Source organism: Pipistrellus kuhlii, unplaced genomic scaffold, assembly GCF_014108245.1.
Source record: "Pipistrellus kuhlii isolate mPipKuh1 unplaced genomic scaffold, mPipKuh1.p scaffold_m20_p_3, whole genome shotgun sequence".
Classification (NCBI taxonomy): Eukaryota; Metazoa; Chordata; class Mammalia; order Chiroptera; family Vespertilionidae; genus Pipistrellus; species Pipistrellus kuhlii.
The window spans coordinates 64131061-64154447 of NW_023425529.1; the positions used below are offsets into that span (position 1 = coordinate 64131061).

The 23387-nt window shown below is 42.0% G+C and overlaps 1 protein-coding gene and 1 non-coding gene across 3 annotated transcripts in view; both read left to right on the forward strand.

The window, feature by feature from the left end:
* Positions 1 to 352: 352 nt before the first annotated feature.
* On the forward strand, positions 353 to 471 carry LOC118731088. The gene has a single exon (XR_004991783.1). It is a non-coding gene; the product is annotated as a small nucleolar RNA SNORA40 (small nucleolar RNA).
* A 7921-nt stretch (positions 472 to 8392) lies between these two features.
* Positions 8393 to 23387, forward strand: part of ZDHHC17 (zinc finger DHHC-type palmitoyltransferase 17) — an 86823-nt gene continuing 71828 nt past the window's right edge. The window contains exon 1 of one of the 2 annotated variants that reach the window (XM_045588274.1): positions 8393 to 8706. Coding sequence is in view for 1 of the 2 variants with exons in the window: in XM_036456018.2 (XP_036311911.1) it covers positions 8614 to 8706 (93 nt within the window). In the remaining variant the exon portion in view is untranslated. The remainder of the gene's footprint in view (positions 8707 to 23387) is intronic. The other variant, XM_036456018.2, reaches the window with a different exon arrangement.

The following is a 23387-nucleotide window of genomic DNA, read 5'->3' on the forward strand; positions in this document are numbered from 1 at the left end:
AAGGGTATAATCTAGGAGAGAAGAGCTGGGACTACCAAATACCACAGCTACAACAGTTTAGCTTTTCTTATCTGAGAGACAGAATGGGCTGCCTTTGGGTGTTAGGACTGTGTCTCATCTCATTTACCACACTCATTAATAATTTAAAAGTGGGAAAAGGGGTGCTTAGTGATGAAGTCTGCCTTACGTTTCAATAGTAAGACTTTACCTGTCTGGGGATGATTTAGATAAGGAAGATAAGAGAGAATATTAAGAAGATTGAGAAGAAAATAAAATAAAGAAGACCTACAGCTTGAGAGGTTTAGAATAGAGATCCGAAGAAGTTTCTGATGGTTAAAAACTACCACAGGATAGCATTTGTGTTTGTTTTTGTAACTGTAGACAAAAACTACATACAGGTGCTAAAAATAAAGCCTCTTTTGCAACCCAGAACTCATTTTTCATACTTTGATACATATAAAAAGGAACATGATAAAAACAAAACAAAACAAAACAAAAAAACCTACCACAGACAGAACAGAGGCTAATTGCAGACAGTGTAGACTTTTCATTATGGCAATTTAAAAGGAAATCATTATCTCTTTAGGAAGGTATTATTATAATTAGAATCATAAAGATAAAATAAACTTTAAAGAGACTTATTCTACGCCCCTTAGTTTTATAGATGATAAAACTGACACCGAGAAATTAAAGTGAAAAAGATCATATAGTTAATTAGATGTAAAGCCAGAACCAGTGTTAACTTTCTTGTAATAGTCTTTCTTCTATACTACATTTATGAGAATTTTTTTGTCTGGAGGCACTAAGATAAACTAGAGACTTCCCAAAGTCCCTTATAGGCGATAGACATTAGTCAAGACTTAACATGATCAGGAATCTTTTCTCCTATGGGACTTATGGACCATGCTAAGGGAGTCCAGATATGCAAAGTTGTGTATGTATGTTTGGAAATCTGTAGTTCCAGCACCTTCTCATGATATACTAATCTAACAGCATGTATCTCAAAAGCTGAATTTGAGATTCATCTCAAAGAATTAAATTATAAAAATGTGATATATATATATAAAACTAGAGGCCCAGTGCACAAAATTTATGCATGGGGTGGGGGTCCCTCAGCCCAGCCTGCACCCTCTCACAATCTGGGACACCTTGGGGGATGTCTAACTGCCAGTTTAGGCCCTGCCTGCCTGATCACCCCTAACCACCTGCCTGCCTATCTGATCACCTCTAACTGTTCGCCTGCCTGATCAGCCCTAACTGCCTCTGCCTCAGTCCCTGCCACTGGGACTTCCCCCAGAAGGTTGTTCAACTGTCTGATCTAATTAGCATATTACGCTTATAATTATTATAGATTATTATAGAAGCCTAAGCAACTGTTTGACCAGTAGCTATGATGCACACTGACCACCGGGTGGCAGACACTCAATGAACAGGCATGGAAACATAGAATAGACTGATGAATCTAAGAGGAAAGGAGGAAGGGCGGGTGGGCAGGAAGAGATTAATAAAAGGTCTTATATGCACAATAGAGGCCTGGTGCACTGATTTGTGCACCGGTGGAGTCCCTAGGGCTGGCCTTCAGGAATCGGGCTGAATTCATGTACCGGGCCTCCGACATTCCCTGAGAAGTCCTGGATTGCGAGAGGGCACAGCCTACTCTGAGGGAACCCACTGGTGTATGAATCTGTGCACTGAGCCTCTAGTAATAATAATAATAAACAGAAAGAACCCAACCTTAGCAAAAAGGGGTGGTGGAGTTAAGAGGAATCTCATGCATGGGAATGTTTTCTCATGCATCTGATTATATCAGCATATCAAAAGCTGAGTGGGAGGGGAAGAAAACTCCCATGTGTTGGGAGAATTTTGAAATGTCCAGGTGGCCAACTAAAACTGCACCACAGATTTTTCTATCCTTTAATACTTGTTTTTTAAAAAAAAAACTCTAGAAAATTTACCAATTCAGCAACAAAAATATGAAAGAGGCATAGTCTAAAGTTAAAAAGAAAAAGAAAAGAACTGGCAATCACACAAAGAAACGTAACATTCTGAAATGGAGCAGAGTATGGTTTGGCTTATTTCTTAACTTTGCCCTTTCACCCATTTGCCCATCTCAAGCTATACTGACAAATATAGCAAATTCTGAGTCATACTAGTGTTCCCAAATTTGTAGGGAGACAAATGTAATGGATCTCCTTACATTTTTTATTTCTAGCTATTACTAGAAATAGCTACAAGAAAGGCTGGTGATATGGGGGAAGTAAACTATGGGGCTGATTCTAATGAAAGTAAAAGTTCCAGGACTACTCACTAAGATGGGGAGACTGCCTGGTGTTTGGGGATATTTCCCTATAAAATGACACATAATTCTCATCCAGAACAAACACTAAACAAGGAGAGCCTGACTCACATTTTCTAATGCAGCCTGTATCTTGCCTCAACAGAGCTTATCTATCTTTCACCATTTCTTTGAGGTATAGAGAAGTAAACAGAAGATAAAGTACTCTGTCCTCAAATAAAAATGAAAAGTGGAAACCAATCAGGACTCAGGTATGGAGGAAAGAAAGTAAGTCACCCATACTGTATCGCAACAAATAGAATATCTGTCAGAGCTACCCAAGCCTGAGCAAGAGGAAGAGAAATGGCAGAGTAACCGTGCAAGCATGCTACAGCCAGAGAGCATATGTAACATTCCTCAAGTCACAGAAGTAAGATGATGAGACTGGGATTCAAACTCAGGTGGTCTGACTAGCCTGAAAAATCAAAATAGAACAATGTTTTTATTTACTAAACTATTTCCTAAATAGATGAAGCAGTTGAAATAACTACCTACAGTTACATTTCCAAATCTGTTTGATTCTCAGATGTAAACAAGCCAGTGTGAGAAGAGGTCTGGGACATAAACTAATCAGGTTGTATCCTTCCAATGATGGGCCAGGAGCTTGGGGAAGAGTAACCACATTGTGGAAGTGACCTGGTCACCGTCTAGGCCTACAACGATTCCATACATCCATATTGTCCTAATGAAGCCCTGATATAAAAGCTTATTCTTTCAATATCTCCTCCTGAACAGGAGCCTTGCAGGGGTCCAGAATAGCAGAGGTAAAATTTTTATTAGCACAATCACTGTTGCTGTTTCCAGCCCTATGTTAAACATGCTTGAAACATAAGCGTATTCTGCCCTAGAATCAGAGTAACAGGAAAGTGGATGTCACAGCAGGGGGCGGCTTCCTTCATGTGTCACAACGGCCAAATCAAAGTCCTCTTCTTCTTCTTCTTCTTCTTCTTCTCCTTCTTCTTCTTCTTCTTCTTCTTCTTCTTCTTCTTCTTCTTTCTTTTTTTTAAGACAAAGCATAAAGGATACTCAGTTTGTTCTCAGTGTGGGTTTGGGTCAGTGAAGCTATGCATACTTTAGCCAAGTCCAATAGCCATTCTGGAAAACATAAATTGCATTAACTATATGGCAGCATATAGGAGGTAACCAGAGGATGAATAGAGATGTGAAAAACATGTGGGAGAACACTGAAAATATGTTTTAAGTTTTATATATTTCCCCCTAACTCATGGAAGGCTATGGCATAACATTTATCTCAACAGCTTTGCCTAATGATAGCAATGTAAAAGATTTATTTTTTAAATAGTTTTAAAATCTTTATTGTTGAAAGTATTACAGATATCCCCCTTTCCTCATCCCCGCCACTGACCACTAAGATTTATTTTCAATAAGAATTAACTTCATCATCTCTTAAAGTTGAGATTAATTGTAAGTACTATGTAGATAGTCAATTATAAAAATACTTTTCTGGGATGCTGAAATGTCATAGAAAAGCTAATAGTGACATTGGATCAAAGAAGTAATTTTATGGCAACAATAGAGATATCCAGTCATGATACTCAATCAACTATTATATCTCAACCTAATAGCTTATTAGCTGTTGTCTACATATTTTATTTCAGAGATTGTTAATGCATCTTTAGTTGTTTGCAAACTTCCTAACATGTAGATGTTTATAGACTCCCTGCAACAATCCCATGCAAGCACCATGTACGCTCACTATAATTGGTTAACAAACCTGTAAAAGGGAGATACTAACAGTACTTACTCTTAGGCTGCATATGAGGATTAAACGAAATAATGTACATGAAGTATTTAGATCAGTGACTGGCACCTAGAATGTGTATTAGTCTGGCCCCTCCAGGAAATAGAATTACCTCTACATGACAAAGGAAAAAATGTTAGTGAAAGTACTACTTACAGTGATGTGTGTAGGTTTAAGGGAATAAACAAGGGATGGTGGCCATCCAGAGACTAGCAATACCCTCCGGCTAAAGGGCCACGGGGAGGAGAGCCTGCTGACAGCTAGAACTACAATAGGTAGGCACTGTAGTCTAAGAGGGAGGAAGCTGCTGACAGAGATGCTTTGTCAAACCAGAGGGGATCGGGAAGAAATTCTGGCCTATTTCTTCTGCCAGGGCCTCCCATCAGCCAAACCCAAACAGCAGCCAACTTGGCCAAGGTAGCCCAGGAGAGGAAGTCTTTGGTGAGTAGTTTGCTATTGCACAGGCAGAAAAGAACAAAGAATGGTTGGTGCTGGGGGGAGGGAGTAAAGTGGGGGGAGGCTGTTGGGAGGAGGAGGAATGCAAATGAAATACTTTGATCATTTTCTATTTTAAACCAAACATACTACTATTTGAATCCTATCAAAGTTGGTATAAATCTTTTTTTCCCCTAGGGAAAATAAATTATGTAAAAATTTGTCTATGTGGTACAGAGGCTCATATATGCTTTCCTTTTCTATTACCTGCATTAACTTAACAAATAATTATGAAATAACTAGTTGAGAAAGTAATATGATAAGTATTTTGAATAGTTTGTATTCCTGTTCTTATGGATATTATAATTTACAAACCACTCATATAAATTAATATAATTTAAATGATATAGTAAAAATCCCCAGTGTAAATTTTTATTAATGTAAAAGGAGGCAATACTTCTAAAAATGGAGAATTTACATTTCAAATGTTCCTAGATTTGGGCAACTTTTTTTGGATCAATAATGCCTTAAAAATATGATGAAAGCTGTGGATTCTCTTCCCCAGGAAGAAAGAGTGCAGATGCATATAAGAAGTGCTTTCATTGGCCGATGTCTTAGTTGAAAGAAGGGTCTCAAGCTTGTTCATTTGTGCCTTTCTCAGATTCTCCTCCCATCTCCCAACTGGGAGGTGTGCGGAGGTTCCTTTGGGGCTGCAGGTGCCCTAGAACACTGCAGAGGGCTCGGGTCAAAAGGCAAAGAGTAAAACCCAGTGGCATTGCCTGGCATGGCCACGCCTTGAGTTATTACCAATGTCACCGGCAAAGAGGTTCTTGGCACTCTTTCAAGATAGCAATCAAGTGAGGAGGCAAAGCAGATTCAAAAGGAGCAGCTTAGTGAAAACAAGGTGGAGGGAAAGTAAAAAGGGAAGGAGCTTGATGCATTAAGGGAGCACACAGGGTCTGGCTTAGGGCTGGGTTCTCCACACCAGTGCAGAGTGGAGCTCTCTGGCCAATGCCTGAAGGGAAACTTTAAAATGATCTAGGAGAGGCTTAAAAAGAATGGAAGAGCATTCCCATCCCTTTAAGAGAGGCACAGCCTGTCTCACCAAGGAGCAGCAAAATGATGGAACACTGGTGCTTAACAAGAGCCACTTGCTCCCATATACCAAATGAAGAGAGGCCTTGGATACTTACCTTTTTGTCCCAGGTAAACTAGAAATCTAGATTTTAAGGTAAAATCTCCTCAAATTTTGGTATCTACTTAAAACATAATTGGAAAACAACAATGCGGTACCATCTCACACCTGTCAGAATGGCCAACATCAACAAATCAACAAACGACAAGTGTTGGCGAGGTTGCGGAGAAAAAGGAACCCTCCTGCACTGCTGGTGGGAATGCAGACTGGTGCAACCACTGTGGAGAACAGTGTGGAGTTTCCTCAAAAAACTGAAAATGGAATTCCCATTTGACCCAGTAATCCCACTCCTAGGAATATATCCCAAGAAACTAGAAACACCAATCAGAAAGGATATATGCACCCCTATGTTCATAGCAGCACAATCTACAATAGCCAGAATTTGGAAACAGCCTAGGTGCTTGTCAGCAGATGACTGGATCAGAAAACTATGGTACATCTACACAATGGGATACTATGCTGCCATAAAAAAGAAGGAATTGTCATCATTTGCAGCAACCTGGATGGAATTGGAGAACATCATGCTGAGTGAAATAAGCCAATCAATGAAAGAGAAACACCACATGACCTCACTCATTTATGGATAATAAAGAACATTATAAACTGATGAACCAAAAGATAGATATAGAGACAGTAAAGCAACAAGCAGACTGTCAAATTACAGTGGGGAGGGGAGGGAGATTTGGGGGAGATAATAGATCAACCGAAGGATTTGTATACATGCATATAAGTATAACCAATGGACATAAAACTCTGGGGAGGGAAAATAAGTATGAAAGGGAGGGGGGCAAAAAAAATCAATAAAATATATTTAAAAAAACATAATTGGAAAACTACCATGTGGGCCAAATGAAACATTTTTTGCTGGGTGAATTTGGTCCTTTGTCCTCCCATTTAGGACTTCTATGAACTTAGACACTGGAAAGGCTAAACTTCGTTTTTATTTTGAAATACCTTCATCGTACCTCTGCCCCAGTATTCCCAATCCATGGGCACCCATGACACATCCTTTCCTGTTCTTCATGCCTAGTTTCTTCACTTATCTATAATTCAATACCTCCTCTGTCCCATTGCCCAACTTCCTGTTTCCTTTCTGTGCTCCTGTCTTTTCTCTATTCCCAGCAAATGCCCGGCATGAGGATAAGATGCAATTTGAATTGTTGAAGTGCAAATAACTCCTGTCCATGATAAGGTGCTTCTGGAAGCAGTTTGGAGCTCCAAAGGCAGAACCCCCATTCTGTCTAGTTCTGCATCATGGGTGAAAAAACCCAAACCAGAATTCTTGGTTTGGGCCAGGACCCAAAGAGTGAGCATCAGCTCTGACTGAAATGAGAACAAGCAGCAGTGACCAGACAGGCACTGAGAAAGCCAGATGCCAGGTTAACAGGGAACCTTGTTTTTTCCTCTGCTGTGCAGCCACTGTACCACTGCCGCGTCCTTCTGGGAGTCCTTTTGCTGTGATTCGGGGCATCCAGGCCCCCTAGGCTATTCTTGCTGATTCCTGGGCCTCCCATCAGCGCCCGGCCCTCTCCCCCAGGTAGCACCCAATCCTGTACTGATCCCCGCAAAGGCGTCCAATCCAGAGCGGATCCCCGCGCTCCCTAGACACTCCCGACTCCTTTGGCGGGAACCTAAACCTCAAAAAAGGCGCTGCACCCTCCCCCACTTTCCCATGGCACCCACGCCTCCTCTGGACGGTCCTCCCTCCCCATTTCCAAACAAATCTGATGCTAGTGGACCGCAGACTTCTCCCTGGTGGTCTCTGGCTGCCCTGGCTTCAGCACGAGGCAGGTTAGTGCGGGGATCGCTCAGGTCCTGTCTCATCACCTCTGCTAAGCTTCCTTCCGAGCGGTTTAGATGCATCATGTTTCACAGCTGAACACAAGGATGAAAGCTTTCTATAACTGTCCCGATAGCTCATTTCCAGGAAGACATCCCCATCCCGCCCCCATCCCGCCCCCATCCCACCCCCATCCCATCCCCATCCCATCCCCGAGGGCCTCAAGACCCGTTTGCAAGAGGCTTTCGGCATGTTCTCCGGGCTCACTTGTCAGCGAACCGAATTAGGATGCAATCCATGGGGCGGTATGAGCCTTGAGCCACTTATTTTATTTTATGTGGTTACTGTTCATTCGCGACCCAGGAGGACGGGTTGGCGTCCTTTTTAAAATTCTCTAGGAGGAAGCCTCAAGCATTATTCGTGTTTTTTTTTTTTTTTTTTTTTTTTTTTTTTTTTTTTTTACGGGCGGCCCCCAGGCGGGCACACATTCGGGGTGACCTTTACAAAGTGTGGAGGAAGGGGGTGCGTCTTCTGTCTTCACCGCGGTGAGTGTCTGGATAGAAGCCTGATTTCTCCAAACCTGGAGCCTGGGGCCGGTCAGGCCGGGGTCTCCGAGAAAGGGGTCCCTGGCGGGACAGCGGGAGCCGTGGGCTGGGGCCGCCTCGAGGCTGCCTGGGCCGCCGACCACGGCCGCGCGGCTCCAGGGCCGTCCCCGCTCCGGCGCGGCCGCCGGGTCTCCCACGTTAATGCTCCGTCGCCCTCCAGACGCCTTCTCCGGGCGGCGGGAGGCGCACCTCCGCCCCGGGCTGGGCCCGCCCCCCGCGGCGCAGCCCCCGCCCAGCGCCGCCCGCCGCCGCCCGCACCGCCGCGCGCAGTGCAGCAGAGCGCGCTCCCGCCGCCGCCCGGCTCGCGCGCACGCGCAGGCACCCGCGCCCTCCGAGGGGCGGGCGCAGAGGGGGCGTCCGGGGCACCGGCCCGAGAGGGAGGCGGTCGCGTCGCCGCCGCCGCCGCCGCCGCCGCCGCCGCCGGCCGGGCTCGCGCTCGCCCCGCCGCTCGCCCCCCGCCTCACCCGGGAGCCCCGCGCGAGGGGAACGCTCTCTCCCGGCATGCAGCGGGCGGAGGGATTTAACACCAAGATGGCGGACGGCCCGGACGAGTACGAGGCCGAAGCGGGCTGCGTGCCTCTTCTCCACCCAGAGGTGAGGAGCCGCGCCGCCGAGCGCCGTCCGCGCCCGCAGGCCCCCGGGCGTCTCTCCCTCGGGCTCGCGGAGGGCGTTGGCCTCGGAGTGTGGGGCAGTGGGACGCGCCCAAGTTTGGGGCGGCTCATCCAGGCCCGGGCGCGGGCGGATAACGGGGGAGGAGATAGCGGGGCGGGCCGGCCGGGGCGGGCGCGGGGACGCGGTCCCTGGCGGAGCCCGGAGGACGGAGCTGGAGGCGGTGAGGGCTGAGCTCCGTGGCCGCGCTGCCCGCGGGGCACCGGCGGCGGCGGGGGCCTGGCCCCGGTTTGGAGTCGCACCTTTTAGCCCCCGGTCGTGCCCCGAGCTTCTCCGGAGAGGAGGAGGCGCCTCTAGTTTGGATTTCTTCTGTCCCTTCGCCTTAGGGACTGACGCTGTCAGTTCCTCCCTTGCAGCCCGTGTGTGTGTGTGTGTGTGTGTGTGTGTGTGTGTGTGTATTTGGGGGGGTGCGTATAGGGGATAAACACAGTTTCTTGGACAAAGTGAGGTCCTTCCATGTTATGCTGTAAGCAGAGCACCTCCTAGAAGCAGCACCTCAGACACCTTGTATCCGATGTCCTATGTGAGCATTTGTTCTTAAGCAATTAAAAAGGGAGGTCAAAACTTTTGGGAATGGACCCACGTTCCCACTAGCTTGTCAAAGTACCATTGTTTTTATTATTTTATTTTATTATTTTTTGTTGTTGTTTTGTTTTGGAGCCAGGGGAGGACAGTGCAACACGTTCCCCATCACATGAGTATCTCCCCCTGTAGGTAAACAGTGCCCCCGCTCCAGGATCAGCCACATTCTGTGCTTGCCTACCTCTTAGTTCACAGCTGAACTAGTGCCAGCTCAGGCCTGGGAGCAGTTCTTGATGCATTCTTGTTTTTAACGGTCCACAGTGATGTGTGGATGGGCAGCGGCAAAGCTTCCTGAAGAACCCCTGTAGTTTTTATGAGGTTAAAGGATGAAGATAATGTTTGCGTTGTAGTAGGGTGGACATAAGAAGTATGTACCTTTGCATTAGAATACTTTTCTTTATTTCTGGATTTTGATCTGTAGCATGCTTATATCATTTAGGGAGATGTGAATAAATGAATAAAGACAAGCACTTAACCGTGTCATATATGAATACTCAACTAGGCTCGTATTCATTACTTTGATTAATCAAAAGGAGATGGTACACCCGGGTCAGTCGCAATAGAAAAGGCTGCTCTGGATTTCTGACAAAAAGAACTGAACAGTAAGACTATACCTTTTCTATGTTTTTGTTATTTGTTTTTTTAACATTTCCTGGGATTGGAGAATATATCAAGGCCCTGAAAAATATATCAGGAAGTAGACAAAGTAGTTTTCAGATGATGGATTGAAAATGTTGCCAAGGAATATTTCTTCCCTTAAAAATTTTTTTTAAAAATTTGATTTCAGCCGAAACCGGTTTGGCTCAGTGGATAGAGCATCTGCCTGCAGACTGAGAAGTCCGGAGTTCGATTCCGGTCAAGGGCATGTACCTTGGTTGCTGGCACATCCCCAGTAGGGGGTGTGCAGGAGGCAGCTGGTCGGTGTTTCTCTCTCATCGATGTTTCTGGCTCTCTATTCCTCTCTCCCCCTTCCTCTCTGTAAAAAAATCAATAAAATATATTTTAAAAAATTGATTTCAAAGAGGAAGGGAGAGGGAGAGAGAGATGGAAACATCAATGATGAGAGAGAATCATTGATCAGCTGCCTCCTGCAAGCCCCCCACTGGGGATTGAACCTGAAATCTGGACATGTGCCCTGACTGGGAATCCAACCGTGACCTCCTGGTTCATAGGGAGGTGCTCAACCACTGAGCCAGGCTGGTTGGGCACTTTCCCTGCATTTTTAAAATTAGGTTAATAATACTTATCAGAGTTCTTGTGAGTGTAAAATAGAATGATGTATACTAAGCTGTCTTCAGAGACCTAGGCAGATAGGCTGCCAATTGAATCTACTAAAGGTGACATCCAGTGAATACTGATCCATTACTTTGTTTTCTGATTAAATAGGTGATTATTTATTTTATAATGGAGGAAACTAGAGACTATCTGGGAAAGGATGAACTGATTATCAGGGGATTAGGGTGCTAATCCCAGCTCTGATTTGAGGCTTGTGAATGTTTTACTACTTTTAGTGTCTGTGCTTTTAAGATACAGAGTCCAGACTACATAAGTCTCTTAAGCTTTCCTCAAACTCTAATGGTCTGATTGTATGTTGTGATTTTTCAAGATTCATAGACTTGAGCATCTATTTTCTAGATGCATAGCACTGTGCTGGATTATATGGGTGAAACGAAAATAAATGGGGTAGCTTCTGCTCTCCAGACGTTAATGATCTGGTTGGGAAGATGTATGCATATGAAACACTTAACAGAATCCAAATAAGTATAACCATAAGGAGTGTCAGATTTCTGTCATCTAGAATGGTTAGAAGAAAGACTTTAGTGGAGAGATAGAAGCCACAGGTTCATCTGACTTGCTTTTACCAGTCATCTATTTCACCTATTAGTACATCCTCAGGAAGTCGTCTCAGTTCTTTCCTAGAATGAGGCCACAATACTCTCTTCTATCAGGGCATTATTATAGGACTATTTCAGCAAGATCTGAGCTTTGAACTGGATTGCCGAGATTATCTAGGGCTTTCATCTCTTGCTTGCTTCATTTCCCCCCTCAATTTGCCTTCTCTGTAGTTTCTCATTTTCTTAATGGTCACATTTTTTTCTTTTGGTTTCACATTAATTTTGTTCATATTCATATTTCATTTTTTATTGTTTAGAATATTAAACCAAAGTAATACTACATCTCTTGTCTTCACATCCTTATAATAAAAGTGTAGCATGCAAATTGACCCCTTGACCTGGAGTTCTTCCGGGAGTTTGACCAAAGGGCAAGGCTAGTCAGGGAAAGGGAGGGAGGCCCTTGGTGGCTGTGGGGGAGGTGGGGCGGGGGGGAGGAAGGGAGTACCCAGCAGCAGCTGGCAGCCACTGGGGACCCTATCAGTGCATGAATTTAGTGCACTGAGTCTAGTATTTTATAAAATCTATTTTTTGAAGTTTTTCTTTAATAAAAGTGATTTTGCCTTTTCCATTACTATTTTCTCCCCTATTGTGTAGTTAGAGATACACATGTTTACAGTCACAAAAAATAACTCATTTGCATGTGGGAATGGCGGCAGCGGGAGCAGGACTGCTGGCAGACAGGGGATTGGGAGCCACAGGGGGAAAAGATAGGCGGATATAAAATTACTTTGAAAATTATGTTTCTCCTTCTGATAGGTTACTGGCACACTCTTTCCCCTCAAAATGTATCTTTCTGGTAATCTTTAGGATCTCATGCCTTTTATTACTTAGCAAAAAGGTTATAGGTCATAAAGTTATAATTTAGCTTTATAAATATTATACCTAAACCATAGTAACCACTTAGTATATATAAAATGAAGCTGCAACTAATTGGTTACCATATGGTATTGTGGCAAAACCAAAGTTGAAAATTACTGACCTATAGAACCAAAAAATTATATTTAGATGCAAAAAATGCCATTTTATTGTGTTGAATATTTTGTTTTATTTTGCTCACTGTTTTTATTTAATTTGAATTATTCCAGAAGTATTTTAAAAGTTGACTCTGAAGTTGATAGATATAAGAGCAGATAGGTTAAAAGTGTGAGGGCTGATGTTGGGCTGCCTGGGTTCAGATCCTAGGTTCGTTACTTACTAGCTGTGATCTTGAGCAAATTACTGAATTTGTCACAGTTTTCCAGACTAAAATGAAGATTAAATAAGATAATGTATATAAAGTTCAGTGTTGTGAAGATTAAATGAGATAATGTATACAAAATTCTGTGTCTGGCATTTTTTAAAAAAAATATATTTTATTGATTTTTGTACAGAGAGGAAGGGAGAGAGAGAGAGAGCTAGAAACATCGATGAGAGAGAGTCATCGATCAGCTGCCTCTTGCACACCCCCTACCGGGGATATGCCCGCAACCTAGGTACATGCCCTTGACCGGAATTGAACCCGGGACCTTTCAGTCCCCAAGCCGACGCTCTATCCATTGAGCCAAACTGGTCCTGGCTGTGTCTGGCATTTAGTAACACTATAAATGTTAGCTATTAATGTTGTGGTAAGAAGTTAATATCTCAGGATACAGTAGTATGCACATCTATACATATAAAAGCCTAAGCGACCCTCTACCATTCGACTGTTTGACTGGTAGCTATGATGCGCACTGACCACAAGGGGCCAGGCACTCAATGCACAGGCATGGAAACATGGAACAGACTGATGAATCTCAGGGGGAAGGGGGCTTGGGGGAGGGCAGGAAGAGATTAACCAAAGATCTTACATAAATACTAGGGGCCCAGTGCGTGAATTTGTGCACCTTGAAAGGAACTGTGGGCTATGAGACTGTGGTGGGCACAGGGGCAGGTCTCCGCCTATCCTCCATGCCTCTGCCTATCTTCTCTCGCTGTGGCTCCCAATCCCTTGTCTGCCGGCAGTCCTGCTCCTGCCGCCGCCATTCCCACATGCTATCTGTGCTGGCCTCGCTCACACCTGCTGATGGCGTGGAGCGATTAGGGCCGGGGCCAGAAGCGTGTACAAGCAGGGCCAATGCCATCAGGGTGCATGCGGTGGCTGATGTCCCAATCACTCCTCAGGAGCAGGGGGAGGTAGAGAAGCCCTCAGGGGTGATCGGGGCCAGCAGCCTCTGCTTGCCCTCACTGATGGCGATGAACGGCCCTGAGCGCTGGCAGCAGGTGCAAGCGGCAGTTCCGATGCTGGCTGCAGGTGCCAGAGGGGCTGGTGCTGGCAGCGGGTGCGAGCAGTGGCTGCTGCCCCGATTGCCCCTATTGCAGGGGGAGGTGAAGAAGCCCTGAAGGGCGATTGGGGTTGGCAGCTGTTTCTCACGCCTGCTGATGGTGCTGAGCAATGGTGCTGAGCGATCGGGGCCAGCAGCAGATGCTGGCAGTGGGTGCGAGTGGGGCCGGCGACAGCAGCAGGTTCGAACGACGGGCAGGACTGCCGCACATGGGAGCAAACAATTTTCTGTAATCACCAGAGGCTCACTCTGATGACAGCAACTGGCACTCCAGCTTGGTATGGCTCACCTTCTCCTCCATCCCACCCCGGCCAACGCCCGCCATGTTCTGTGTGCCTCCCCCGGTGGTCAGTGCACGTCATAGCAACTGGTTGTTTAGCCTTTTGGTCTATTTGCGTATTAGGGATATATCCTAGCTAATAAAAGAGAAACATGCAAATTGACCGCACCTTCGCTATGCTTCCAAGCCCTTTGCCCACCAGCCAATCAGGGTGGGTATACAAATTAACCCAACCAAGATGGTGGTTAATTTGCATATCCAGGCTAGAGTGAAGACTGAAGACAACGTAGAAAGAAGCCAAGCGCTGCAGAAGGGAGCAAAGCTGTGGAGAAGCAAGCCAGTGGGGCGGGAGAGAAGCAGGTGGGGCAGTGACTGCAGCTGGAAGCCCTAATGCAGGAATTTTTCTGCAATGGGCCTCTAGTATATATATACACACACACACACACACACACCCCGTATTTTCCAGCGTATCAGACGACCCCCTAATTTTACAGTTAAAACATAGGCTTAGGCCTATATTCGCTGTATAAGACTACCCCCCACTTAAAAGAAAAGACTTACTTTGCCGTCAAGATCTGCAGGTAATTTTTGTGCAATTTTGGTCTTTTGCCCCCAATTTTTGGTTGACTTTCTTTCGTTTCAAAAGTCGTCTTATACGCCGGAAAATACGGTATTAGAGAGTTCCCTCGGCTTGGTTTGTGGGGATTGGGCCAAAACCAGCCAGGTGCATGGATTCGTGCTCTGGTGGAGTCTCTCAGCTGGGCCTGTGGGGATTGGGATGAAATCGGCAGTCCACTATCCCCCAAGGGGTCCCGATTGTTAGAGGGCACAGGCCAGGCTAAGGGAATCCGTGCATCAGGCCTCTACAATTAGATATGAAAGCAACTGACTAAGAAACTAAGAAAATTAAATTTGATTGGAAATTGAGGAGAAGATGGGCAGAGGACTCTGTATCACAAGCCTTTTTGCACTATTTAATTTTCTTAAAGACGTGTGTTATGATTTGAGGAGTATTTATTGAGCATCTAAGCATGGTCTTGATGCTTTGCTTGGCCACAAAGTAAAGAGGAATACAAAATAGAGCATTGCAAAATTCTCCAGATCCCTCCGGGATAGATGGTGAGTGTGTGTACATGCGCACACATTTTGTTAAAAGTTAAAAATGCATGTGACTTCCTTTCCTCCAGAGAGTATCCGAAGGGTATGTTAGTTAGGGTTAGTAAGTGAAGGGATCTTGATGTAATGTGTTTTTACCAGAACCCCAACAACTACATAATCCAAAAAGGCATTATTTCAGCATCAAGGTTAAATGCAATTCTCTTTCAAAGAAAGCATCATCTAATGATACTATTACTAGAGGCCTGGTGCACGAATTCGTGCATGGATGGCGTCCAGCCGGTTGTTGGCCAGCCAGCCCTATCCCCTGGTTGAATGCCCTGTTGAACTCCTAGTCAAGGGGAATTCAACAGGGCACAGGAGTTCAACAGGGCATATTTGCATATTTGTCCCCAATGAGGGGATACTTTGCATATTTGCCTTTATTATGTAGGATTTTATGATTAGATTTTATTACAGATAGGTAATTCAACAATAAAATATCAACTAAAACTTTTTGGTTTGAAAACTTGATTCAGGACAATATTATATTATAAAATATGGAAGTAAAATTTTCACCCAATGTAACATCCAATTATTGAATAATGTCTTCTTGTTCGAGGGAGAGATAGGAACATCAATGTTGAGAGGGAATCATTGATCAACTGCTTCCTGCACGCCCCCCACTGGGGATCGAGCCCGCCACCCAGGCATGTGCCCTCACCAGGAATCGAACTGGGACCTCCTGGTCACTGAGCTACACCAGCTGGGCTGGATAATGTCTTCTATTAAAAAACCCCTAAAATATAGGTACAGGCAGCTAATTTGAAAATACAGTGGAACTTCAGCCTTCTATCGCAGAGATACTGTGAAGAACTTAATTTCCTGAGTTTTAAAGGGCTAAACAGAATATTTTTAGGTTTTGTTTCAAATGAATTACTCTATATTCTAGGGATAATACATACAGAATTACTCTATTTTCTAGGGATAATACACATTAAATATGATAGAATTTTTCTTTTATAAGTTAGACTATTATAGTTTCTTAGGCTCATCATTTTCATTATCAGTAGTATTGTTGAGGAAATGGAGACCATTGGGCTAAATGTTTCTGAAGGTTTCTTTTTGTATATATGTCAGGTAGCTTGTGTTTTTTATCAGTTGTTTTATATTAGGGGGAAAAATCAAGTGAAAAATAATAACTGATTGAGATGTTACTGTTTTATACCCTTGTTTAGTTTTTTAAAACAACTTTCTGATTATGAACATTTGTTAATTTATGCATGATTTAATGATGGATGAACAAAACCGGTGACCAAAACCTCATTCTCATGAAAATAAAATAAAATAAAATAAAATAAAATAAACCCTCCTGTGAGCTGAAGACTGAAGTTGTTAGTGTTAGAATCCCCAGGTTGCAAATATCACCAACTTTTTTCAAACTTACTTGGGGAAGAAAAAGGGAATTTAGTGGCTCATATAACCCAAATTTAGGATGGCAGAAGTGCAAGTAAGCTCTAAGCTGAGAAGATCAAAACTGTTTTCTCTCTTCTCATCTCTGCCTTTCAGCTTCATTTTCTCCTAGTGCAGAGCAGCTTATTTCTTCTGTGTACTGGGGTATTGGATGCCAGCATTTTTTTTTTGCCATACATCTCAAATCTCAACTAACCATTACAAAGGGTCTGCATATCTTCCTTTTTTTCATACCTAGATTGTGGGTTTGATCCCTGATCTGGGTGTGTATGGGAGGCAACCAATTGATGTTTCTCTCACACATTGATGTACCCTCTCCTCTCCCCCCTCTCTCCCATCAATAAAAAATATTCTTGGGTAAAGGATTTTAACACTTTTTAATATAAAAAAGCAGTATAGTACTTACAAAAATTACATGTAATGGCATGAGGAAATATGAGGGAAGAATATAAAATATGTGAGTGCTATGATTACAATCACATAAAATATATAAACATATAAGCAAATAATTTTGTATACCAGTGTTCAAAGAAATGTGCAGAATTAGGTTGAATTAAAAAACACTTCCTCCTAAAAACATAATTCCTATCTAATGGGAAAAAAAGCCCACAAAGACAAATTTCAGTTGAGGGTCATTCTACAAAATACCTGACTAGTTCTCTTCAAAACTGTCAAGCTTATGAAATACAAGGAAAGTTAAGAAATTATCATAGCCAAGCGCTCCGGAGCCTAGGGAGCCATTATAACTTTAAAGTATCCTGGAATAGGAAGAGGACATTATATAAAAACTAAGGAAATTTGAATAAAGAGTAGACTTCAGTCAATAATAATGTTTCAGATTTGGTTCATTAATTGTAGTGTTGAATATTTATAATGTTTTTGTAGAACTTAAACTATCTTAAAAAAATGTTTGTTTTTAAAGAGACAGAGATAATATACATAGACATTGTGTGTGTGTGTGTGTGTGTGTGTGTGTATAGACATTTGTTGACCAAATGTTTGTAGAAAGAAAGTATGCCAAATTTATGCATATTATTACAAATATGTGTGTACATATGGATTAATGCTAGAAGGAAATGAAGTGAAAACAAGTTTTTGAAGAAACTAGAAGATAATGAACATTTTCCTGGTCTAAATTTTGTTGGAAGCAAGCATTATTAATTTGACTAGAGGTCTGGTGCACAAAATTTGTGTACTGGTAGGGTCCCTAGGCTGGCCGGCCATCAGGGATGATCTGTGGAGTGACTGGCAGGGTGATTGGCAGGGCCCCTACTGGCATCCGCCTTGAAGTGCTGCCTGCTTGCTGGCCCCGCCCCCCACCCACCTGTCGTTCCACTGGTTGTTCCACCATTCAGTCAGTTTGCATATTTAGGGTTTTATATAGATAGATACTTTGGATTGAGGAAATGGTATTACACTGAAGAGAACCTGTGCCTCATTTGGACTCTGATATTAGGTGCAGCAATCATGTACTGTTAGCAAGGGATCAGGGACCACAGCAGAACACATAATTTGGAAGAGAACAGTTGCATATTGGGGGGGAAAAAAGGAAATCTTTACATTATATAACCACATTATTTTGTTCAATGTACCCTTAAAAGAGGATGCATCAAATAGGTTAGTAAAGGACTTTCTCTTGAGTGTAGTGCCATCTGCTGGCACTATTAGTTAAAAACATTTTTAAAGAATTTGAAATATAGTGGCAATCATACTTTGGTAAAAACTGCTGTTTGAATTTTAAACCTGCTAAGGCAATTTTCCTGTGCCTGGGACCATAACCTTTGGAGATTAACCACTGGGTTCTGCTTCTGCAAGATAGGGCCACATTGTCCAGCAGGATGTGACTGGAAATGACCCTGCGGGCTGACCCCTGTTTTTAGAATATAGTCTTTAGGATTTAGAATTTAGAACAAAGGAAAATTCCTGTGGTTTGAACTGTTGCAGAGTTCCCGAGCGGTCGGACGGTGCAGGGGGAGAGTTTGGACAGACTTGCTTTGTTCATCGCGCCATGGGCTTTGGGAGGATGAATTCAAATTCTAAGCAAGGTTACAGGCAGAACTTTTTTTTATTAAAGAGCCAGCCCTATGTGCACTCAGTGGTTCTCTCGATGCTGGCCTTGAAAACAATACAGTTCTATCCAAATGAAAAAGTGCACCTGGCATGGTATTGAGATTGTGGGCATATCTGGTCTCTGGCCTGCAAGGTCAGATAGCTGAGTTTATCTTCATCATTCTTCAAACGGGCTAAAGCAAACTAGAAAGCAACATTTTATCTAGGAAGAACAGCAGAAAATTCCAAACAACAGTTTGTTTCAAAATAGGGGTTTTCCTTCTCAGAACCTTTTAAAAGAACTACCTGCCCCTGAAGCAGTGCAGTCGTGTGGAGTTCGCCTGCGTATGGTGCTCTTACGGCTGTCCTGGCCAGATATTTCAATAAATCTTTGCCTGCTTTTTTAATCATCAGCCTCCGGTGGTCTTATTTTGAACCCAGGGTCCGACCCCACAACAGTATTGTGTGGCTACTGGTTTTCCTTGTTATTTATTATTCACTTGGTTATAAAAGTTTTATGTTTATCCTACCTTTTTCATTATATACTAGAGGCCTTGTGCACGAAATTTCGTGCATTTTGGGGAATCCCTCAGCCCAGCCTGCACCCTCTCACTGTCCAGGATCCCTCAGGGGATGTCCACCTGCTAGCTTAGGCCTGCTTGGGGGATTGGGCCTAAGCTGGCAGTCAGATATCCTCTGGTAGCCTGGGAATCCTCAGGAAATGTCCGACTAGTGGCTTAGGCCAGCTCCCCAAAGGACATCCTTAGTGCTGCTGTGGAGGCAAGAGCCATGAGCCAGCTACTGGCTGAATGGCACTCCCCCTGTGAAAGCACACTGACCACCAGGGGGCAGTTCCTGTGTTGAGCATCTGCCCCCTGGTGGTCAGTGTGCATCATAGCCACCTGTCATCCCACCATTAGGGTCAATTTGCATATTATCCTTTTATTATATAGGATAATCAATATTTCTTTTTTAAAAGTCTTTATGGCATCTCTGGAATTTAGTTCATTACTTTCTTAGGTTTTAAGATGGCCTCACATTTGGCCCATTGATTTTAGTTAGAACTTAGAAATGAATCAAGTACACAGAGACTTTTTTTCCTTTTCTATTTTCTTGTCAGCAGCCCTACATAGTGTTCTTATATCATCTTGTACATTTAATGGAATTAAGTTTCAGCAGAAACATTTTATAATTTAGTACATTTAGTTCCTTAAATTGGAGTCCAATCTATTAGAATGATACCTGGCAGCAGATATTTACACAGTGCATATCATAAGCATATGGGTAAGTGCTAATGGCTTGCTAATTCACCTGTGTATATGGGCTATGCACCAAAAGCATGTGTCTTGAAGGTAGCATGTATATGCCCTAGAATTTTATTGACTTTATTTCTCTCCCTCTTTTTTTTCTGTAATACATTTAATTAATTTACACATTTTTTTTAGATTATATAATATAATTTACATATATTTGCCATTGTATTTTTCTTTGAATTGTCTTCATAGCCTTTGCCCATTTTTCAAATATGTTATTTATGCTTTTCTTAGATTTTTTTTTCCCTCCACATATTAGGACACTTATTGAACAGTATTTTTATTTTTATTTATTTACTTATTTATTTATTTTTTATATTATGTTATCTGAATATTTTTTTAAAAAATATATTTTATTAATTTTTTACAGAGAGGAAGAGAGAGGGATAGAGAGTTAGAAACATCGATGAGAGAGAATCATCGATCAGCTGCCTCTTGCACAACCCCTACTGGGGATGTGCCCGCAACCAAGTACATGCCCTTGACCGGAATCGAACCCGGGACCCTTCAGTCCGCAGGCCGATGCTCTATCCACTGAGCCAAACCGGTCTCGGCAGTATTTTTATTTTTAAATCTTTGGTCTGGCTTTTGAAGTTACCTGATATAAGAAATGAGATGGGGATCCATAGGAAGAGTCTTTAAGAGCCTGAGGCCTGGTCCTGCCAGGGTATAGTCACAGTTCTGGGAAACCTGGGAGATAGAGCTTAATTTACTGTCTTGAAGTAAACAGGAAAAGTCCTGTAGCCATTTTGAACAAGTTACTTAGACCCGATGAGCACTAGGCATATGGCCAGAGTTTCCATCCAGAGCATTCAAGAGCCCAAGAGGGAGAGGGGGACACAAAGACTCCCCAAGAACAGGAGGGTGTGCATGCTTCTCTCACTAGGTCTAGCATCTGTATGTTCCTATGGAAAGTGGCTGACACGGCAAAGCCTCTCTACCTGGGAGCCTGCTGCCCTGAATCCTGCTTTGGCCCTGTTATTCTTAGGCTCATTTCAGTATCACCTGCTATTAAAGAAACTATAGTTGTGGCTATATTTTTTGGTATCTTTCCATCAAGCATATTACCCTTTTATCTTGAAACCTGATGGCCTCACATTTGGCCCATTGATTTTAGTTAGAACTTAGAAATGAATTAAAAAATTAAATTAAAATTAAATTAAAAAAAAATCCCAAATGGCCAGCCAGTTGTCCTTTTTATACCATTTATTGAATGTCTTTTCCTCCCGATTCTGATTCTCACTCTTCAAGCTCTATTCCATTGCTCTGACTGTTTATAACCAATGCCCCTATTTTTATATTAGTTTGCTTTCTAATAAATTGTAATTGCTGGTACCATAGAACCTATTCTTGGTTGGTAATAAACTTAGAAGCACTGGGCCAATAGAGGATTGTTTGGTCACAGACATTTGGTTTCTATAATCCCTTGATATGTAAGTCAGCATTTGCCTGTACCTGCTTATATAAATTTGAGTTCTAACATGTTGATTTCTTAGTAGAAGTGTATAGTAGCTGAGCTTTTCACAGCTCTTCTTATTCCTCTCTACTATTTCAGCAGTAGATTTTGGAGGTTCTTTTTCACCTTCCAATTCTCTTCAACAGGTACCAGGGCTGTGTTCTCCTCGTGGCTAAATTTTATATACTCCAGTGTATAAAATCATTGTATGTTAGTCTTAGAAGAGATTTTGGAGGACTTTAAATCTAGTAGTTTAAATTGTTTTTGTTTTTTTTTTAAGAGCAGCTGAATTTTTTCTTTTTAATTAAAGAAATCTAAAAACAGGATAAATTATAGTTTAAGAAGGAAATGAATTGAGTGGGGTTTGAAAATTTTTAGTTCTTTAATGTCCTGATATTTGTCCTTGAAACAACTCCGAGGAACTCTATGAAGATCTCATTCATCCTCCTCTTTTTACAAATAAGGGGCCTAAATTCTTGCTGGGTTGTAGCCTAGATTAGAGAGTGGCAGATATTCAATTCAATAGCCTTATACTCAAGGACTTTTTCTATTATACCAAGCTGTTTCTCATGGAATTAATGCATTTTTAAAAGGTACAGTGACGTACATATGTATTTTAAAGTAAGTATTTTCTTGCCAGAGCTATCAATTAAATTGCTTCTTGGTTCCTAATAAAGTCAAGGAAAAATTACAGAATTTTAAAGTGTCATTAAATATTTGTATATTGATGCTGAGATTGGTTTGGCTCAGTGGATAGAGCGTCAGCCTGCGGACTGAAGGGTCCCGGGTTCAATTCTGGTCAAGGGCATGTGCTGTGGTTGCGGGCATGTCCCCGATAGGGTGTGTGCAGGAGGCAGCTGATCAATGTTTCTCTCTCATTGATGTTTCTAACTTTTACTCTGTCCCTCTCTCTTTCTCTCGGTAAAAAATTCAATAAAAAATATATATATATATATTTAAAAAATATTTGTATGTTGAATTGTAGCTGATATAATAGCAAATTGGTAATTAAAAATTAATAGTATCTATATTTACAAGATGTACTTATTTACATGAACATAGTATTTTTATTTTATGTTTTCAAAGTTTAAAAACTATGGTTGTTATACCTAGGACTAGTGATAATGGTTATCTTGATAGACAGCGTTGGCATTTGTCATATTGATAGGGTACTAGAGATGAACCAGTTTCTAGAGATGAACCAGTTTCCAGTCTGTGTAAAAGTGAGAAAAATATACTTAAGTTCTTTATAATAATAGAGGGTAATAAGACAGGTAGGAGATTTGCTTAAACACCATTTCTTCTATTTTTTTTTTTTTATGGGAATGACTGTACCTTGCTAGAATTAATCTAGAGATATTTTTTAAGCCATCTTTTTTAAAAAAAAAATCATTTCTTTTACTAAAAAGTAAAAATAATAAAATAAAAACCTTACAGATGGGATAGCACAGATATCTGTGTAGGTTTAATATAAAACTATTACTAGAAAAATAGTGATTTTTGATGCTTTTGGAAGATCATATTTGGCAATGTCAGTGAGATTAGAGAGACTATAGAGAAACTGAGAATAGGTCTCTGGGGATAAAAATGACCTTAAAGAGAATGAAAACATTATAATAGTAAGCCTTATGTAGAAATTTGCTTTTTGTTTTATGAATATTTGTTACATGCCTGTAAAGCAGTATATTTGTCATTAGTAAAAAAGAATAGCAGTTTGCCCTAAAAGATTTTCAAATTGAAATAGTTTTTAAAGTTATTAATTTTTGGATGTAATGTCTTTATTTAGGTTTTAACTTATTATTGGAAGGTTTTTGCTTCTACCAGTGCTATTTGACCTGTATTTCTTACTTTGTCCTTCCACTCTCGACTGTAAAGTCCTTGAAGACAATAGGCTGTGTTTGGTGTGTGTTTGTAGTGCTTCTCTGAGCCATTGTGGAACCTGGTGCAAATAGAAAAGTTAGCAGTATTGACGTGTCTATATTTAAAATGCTGATGTTTGGGATTTTTTTATTTTTAAAAGATAATCCATTAAAATATTTTAAATTGTGCTTACTGAGTGTTTTGCTACTCTCTTAAATTTTGAACTGGCCTTACACTTATTCTGGCCTGAGGTCCCAGTACATTGGAGAGTACTTTACATATAGTAGGCTCTCAATACATGTC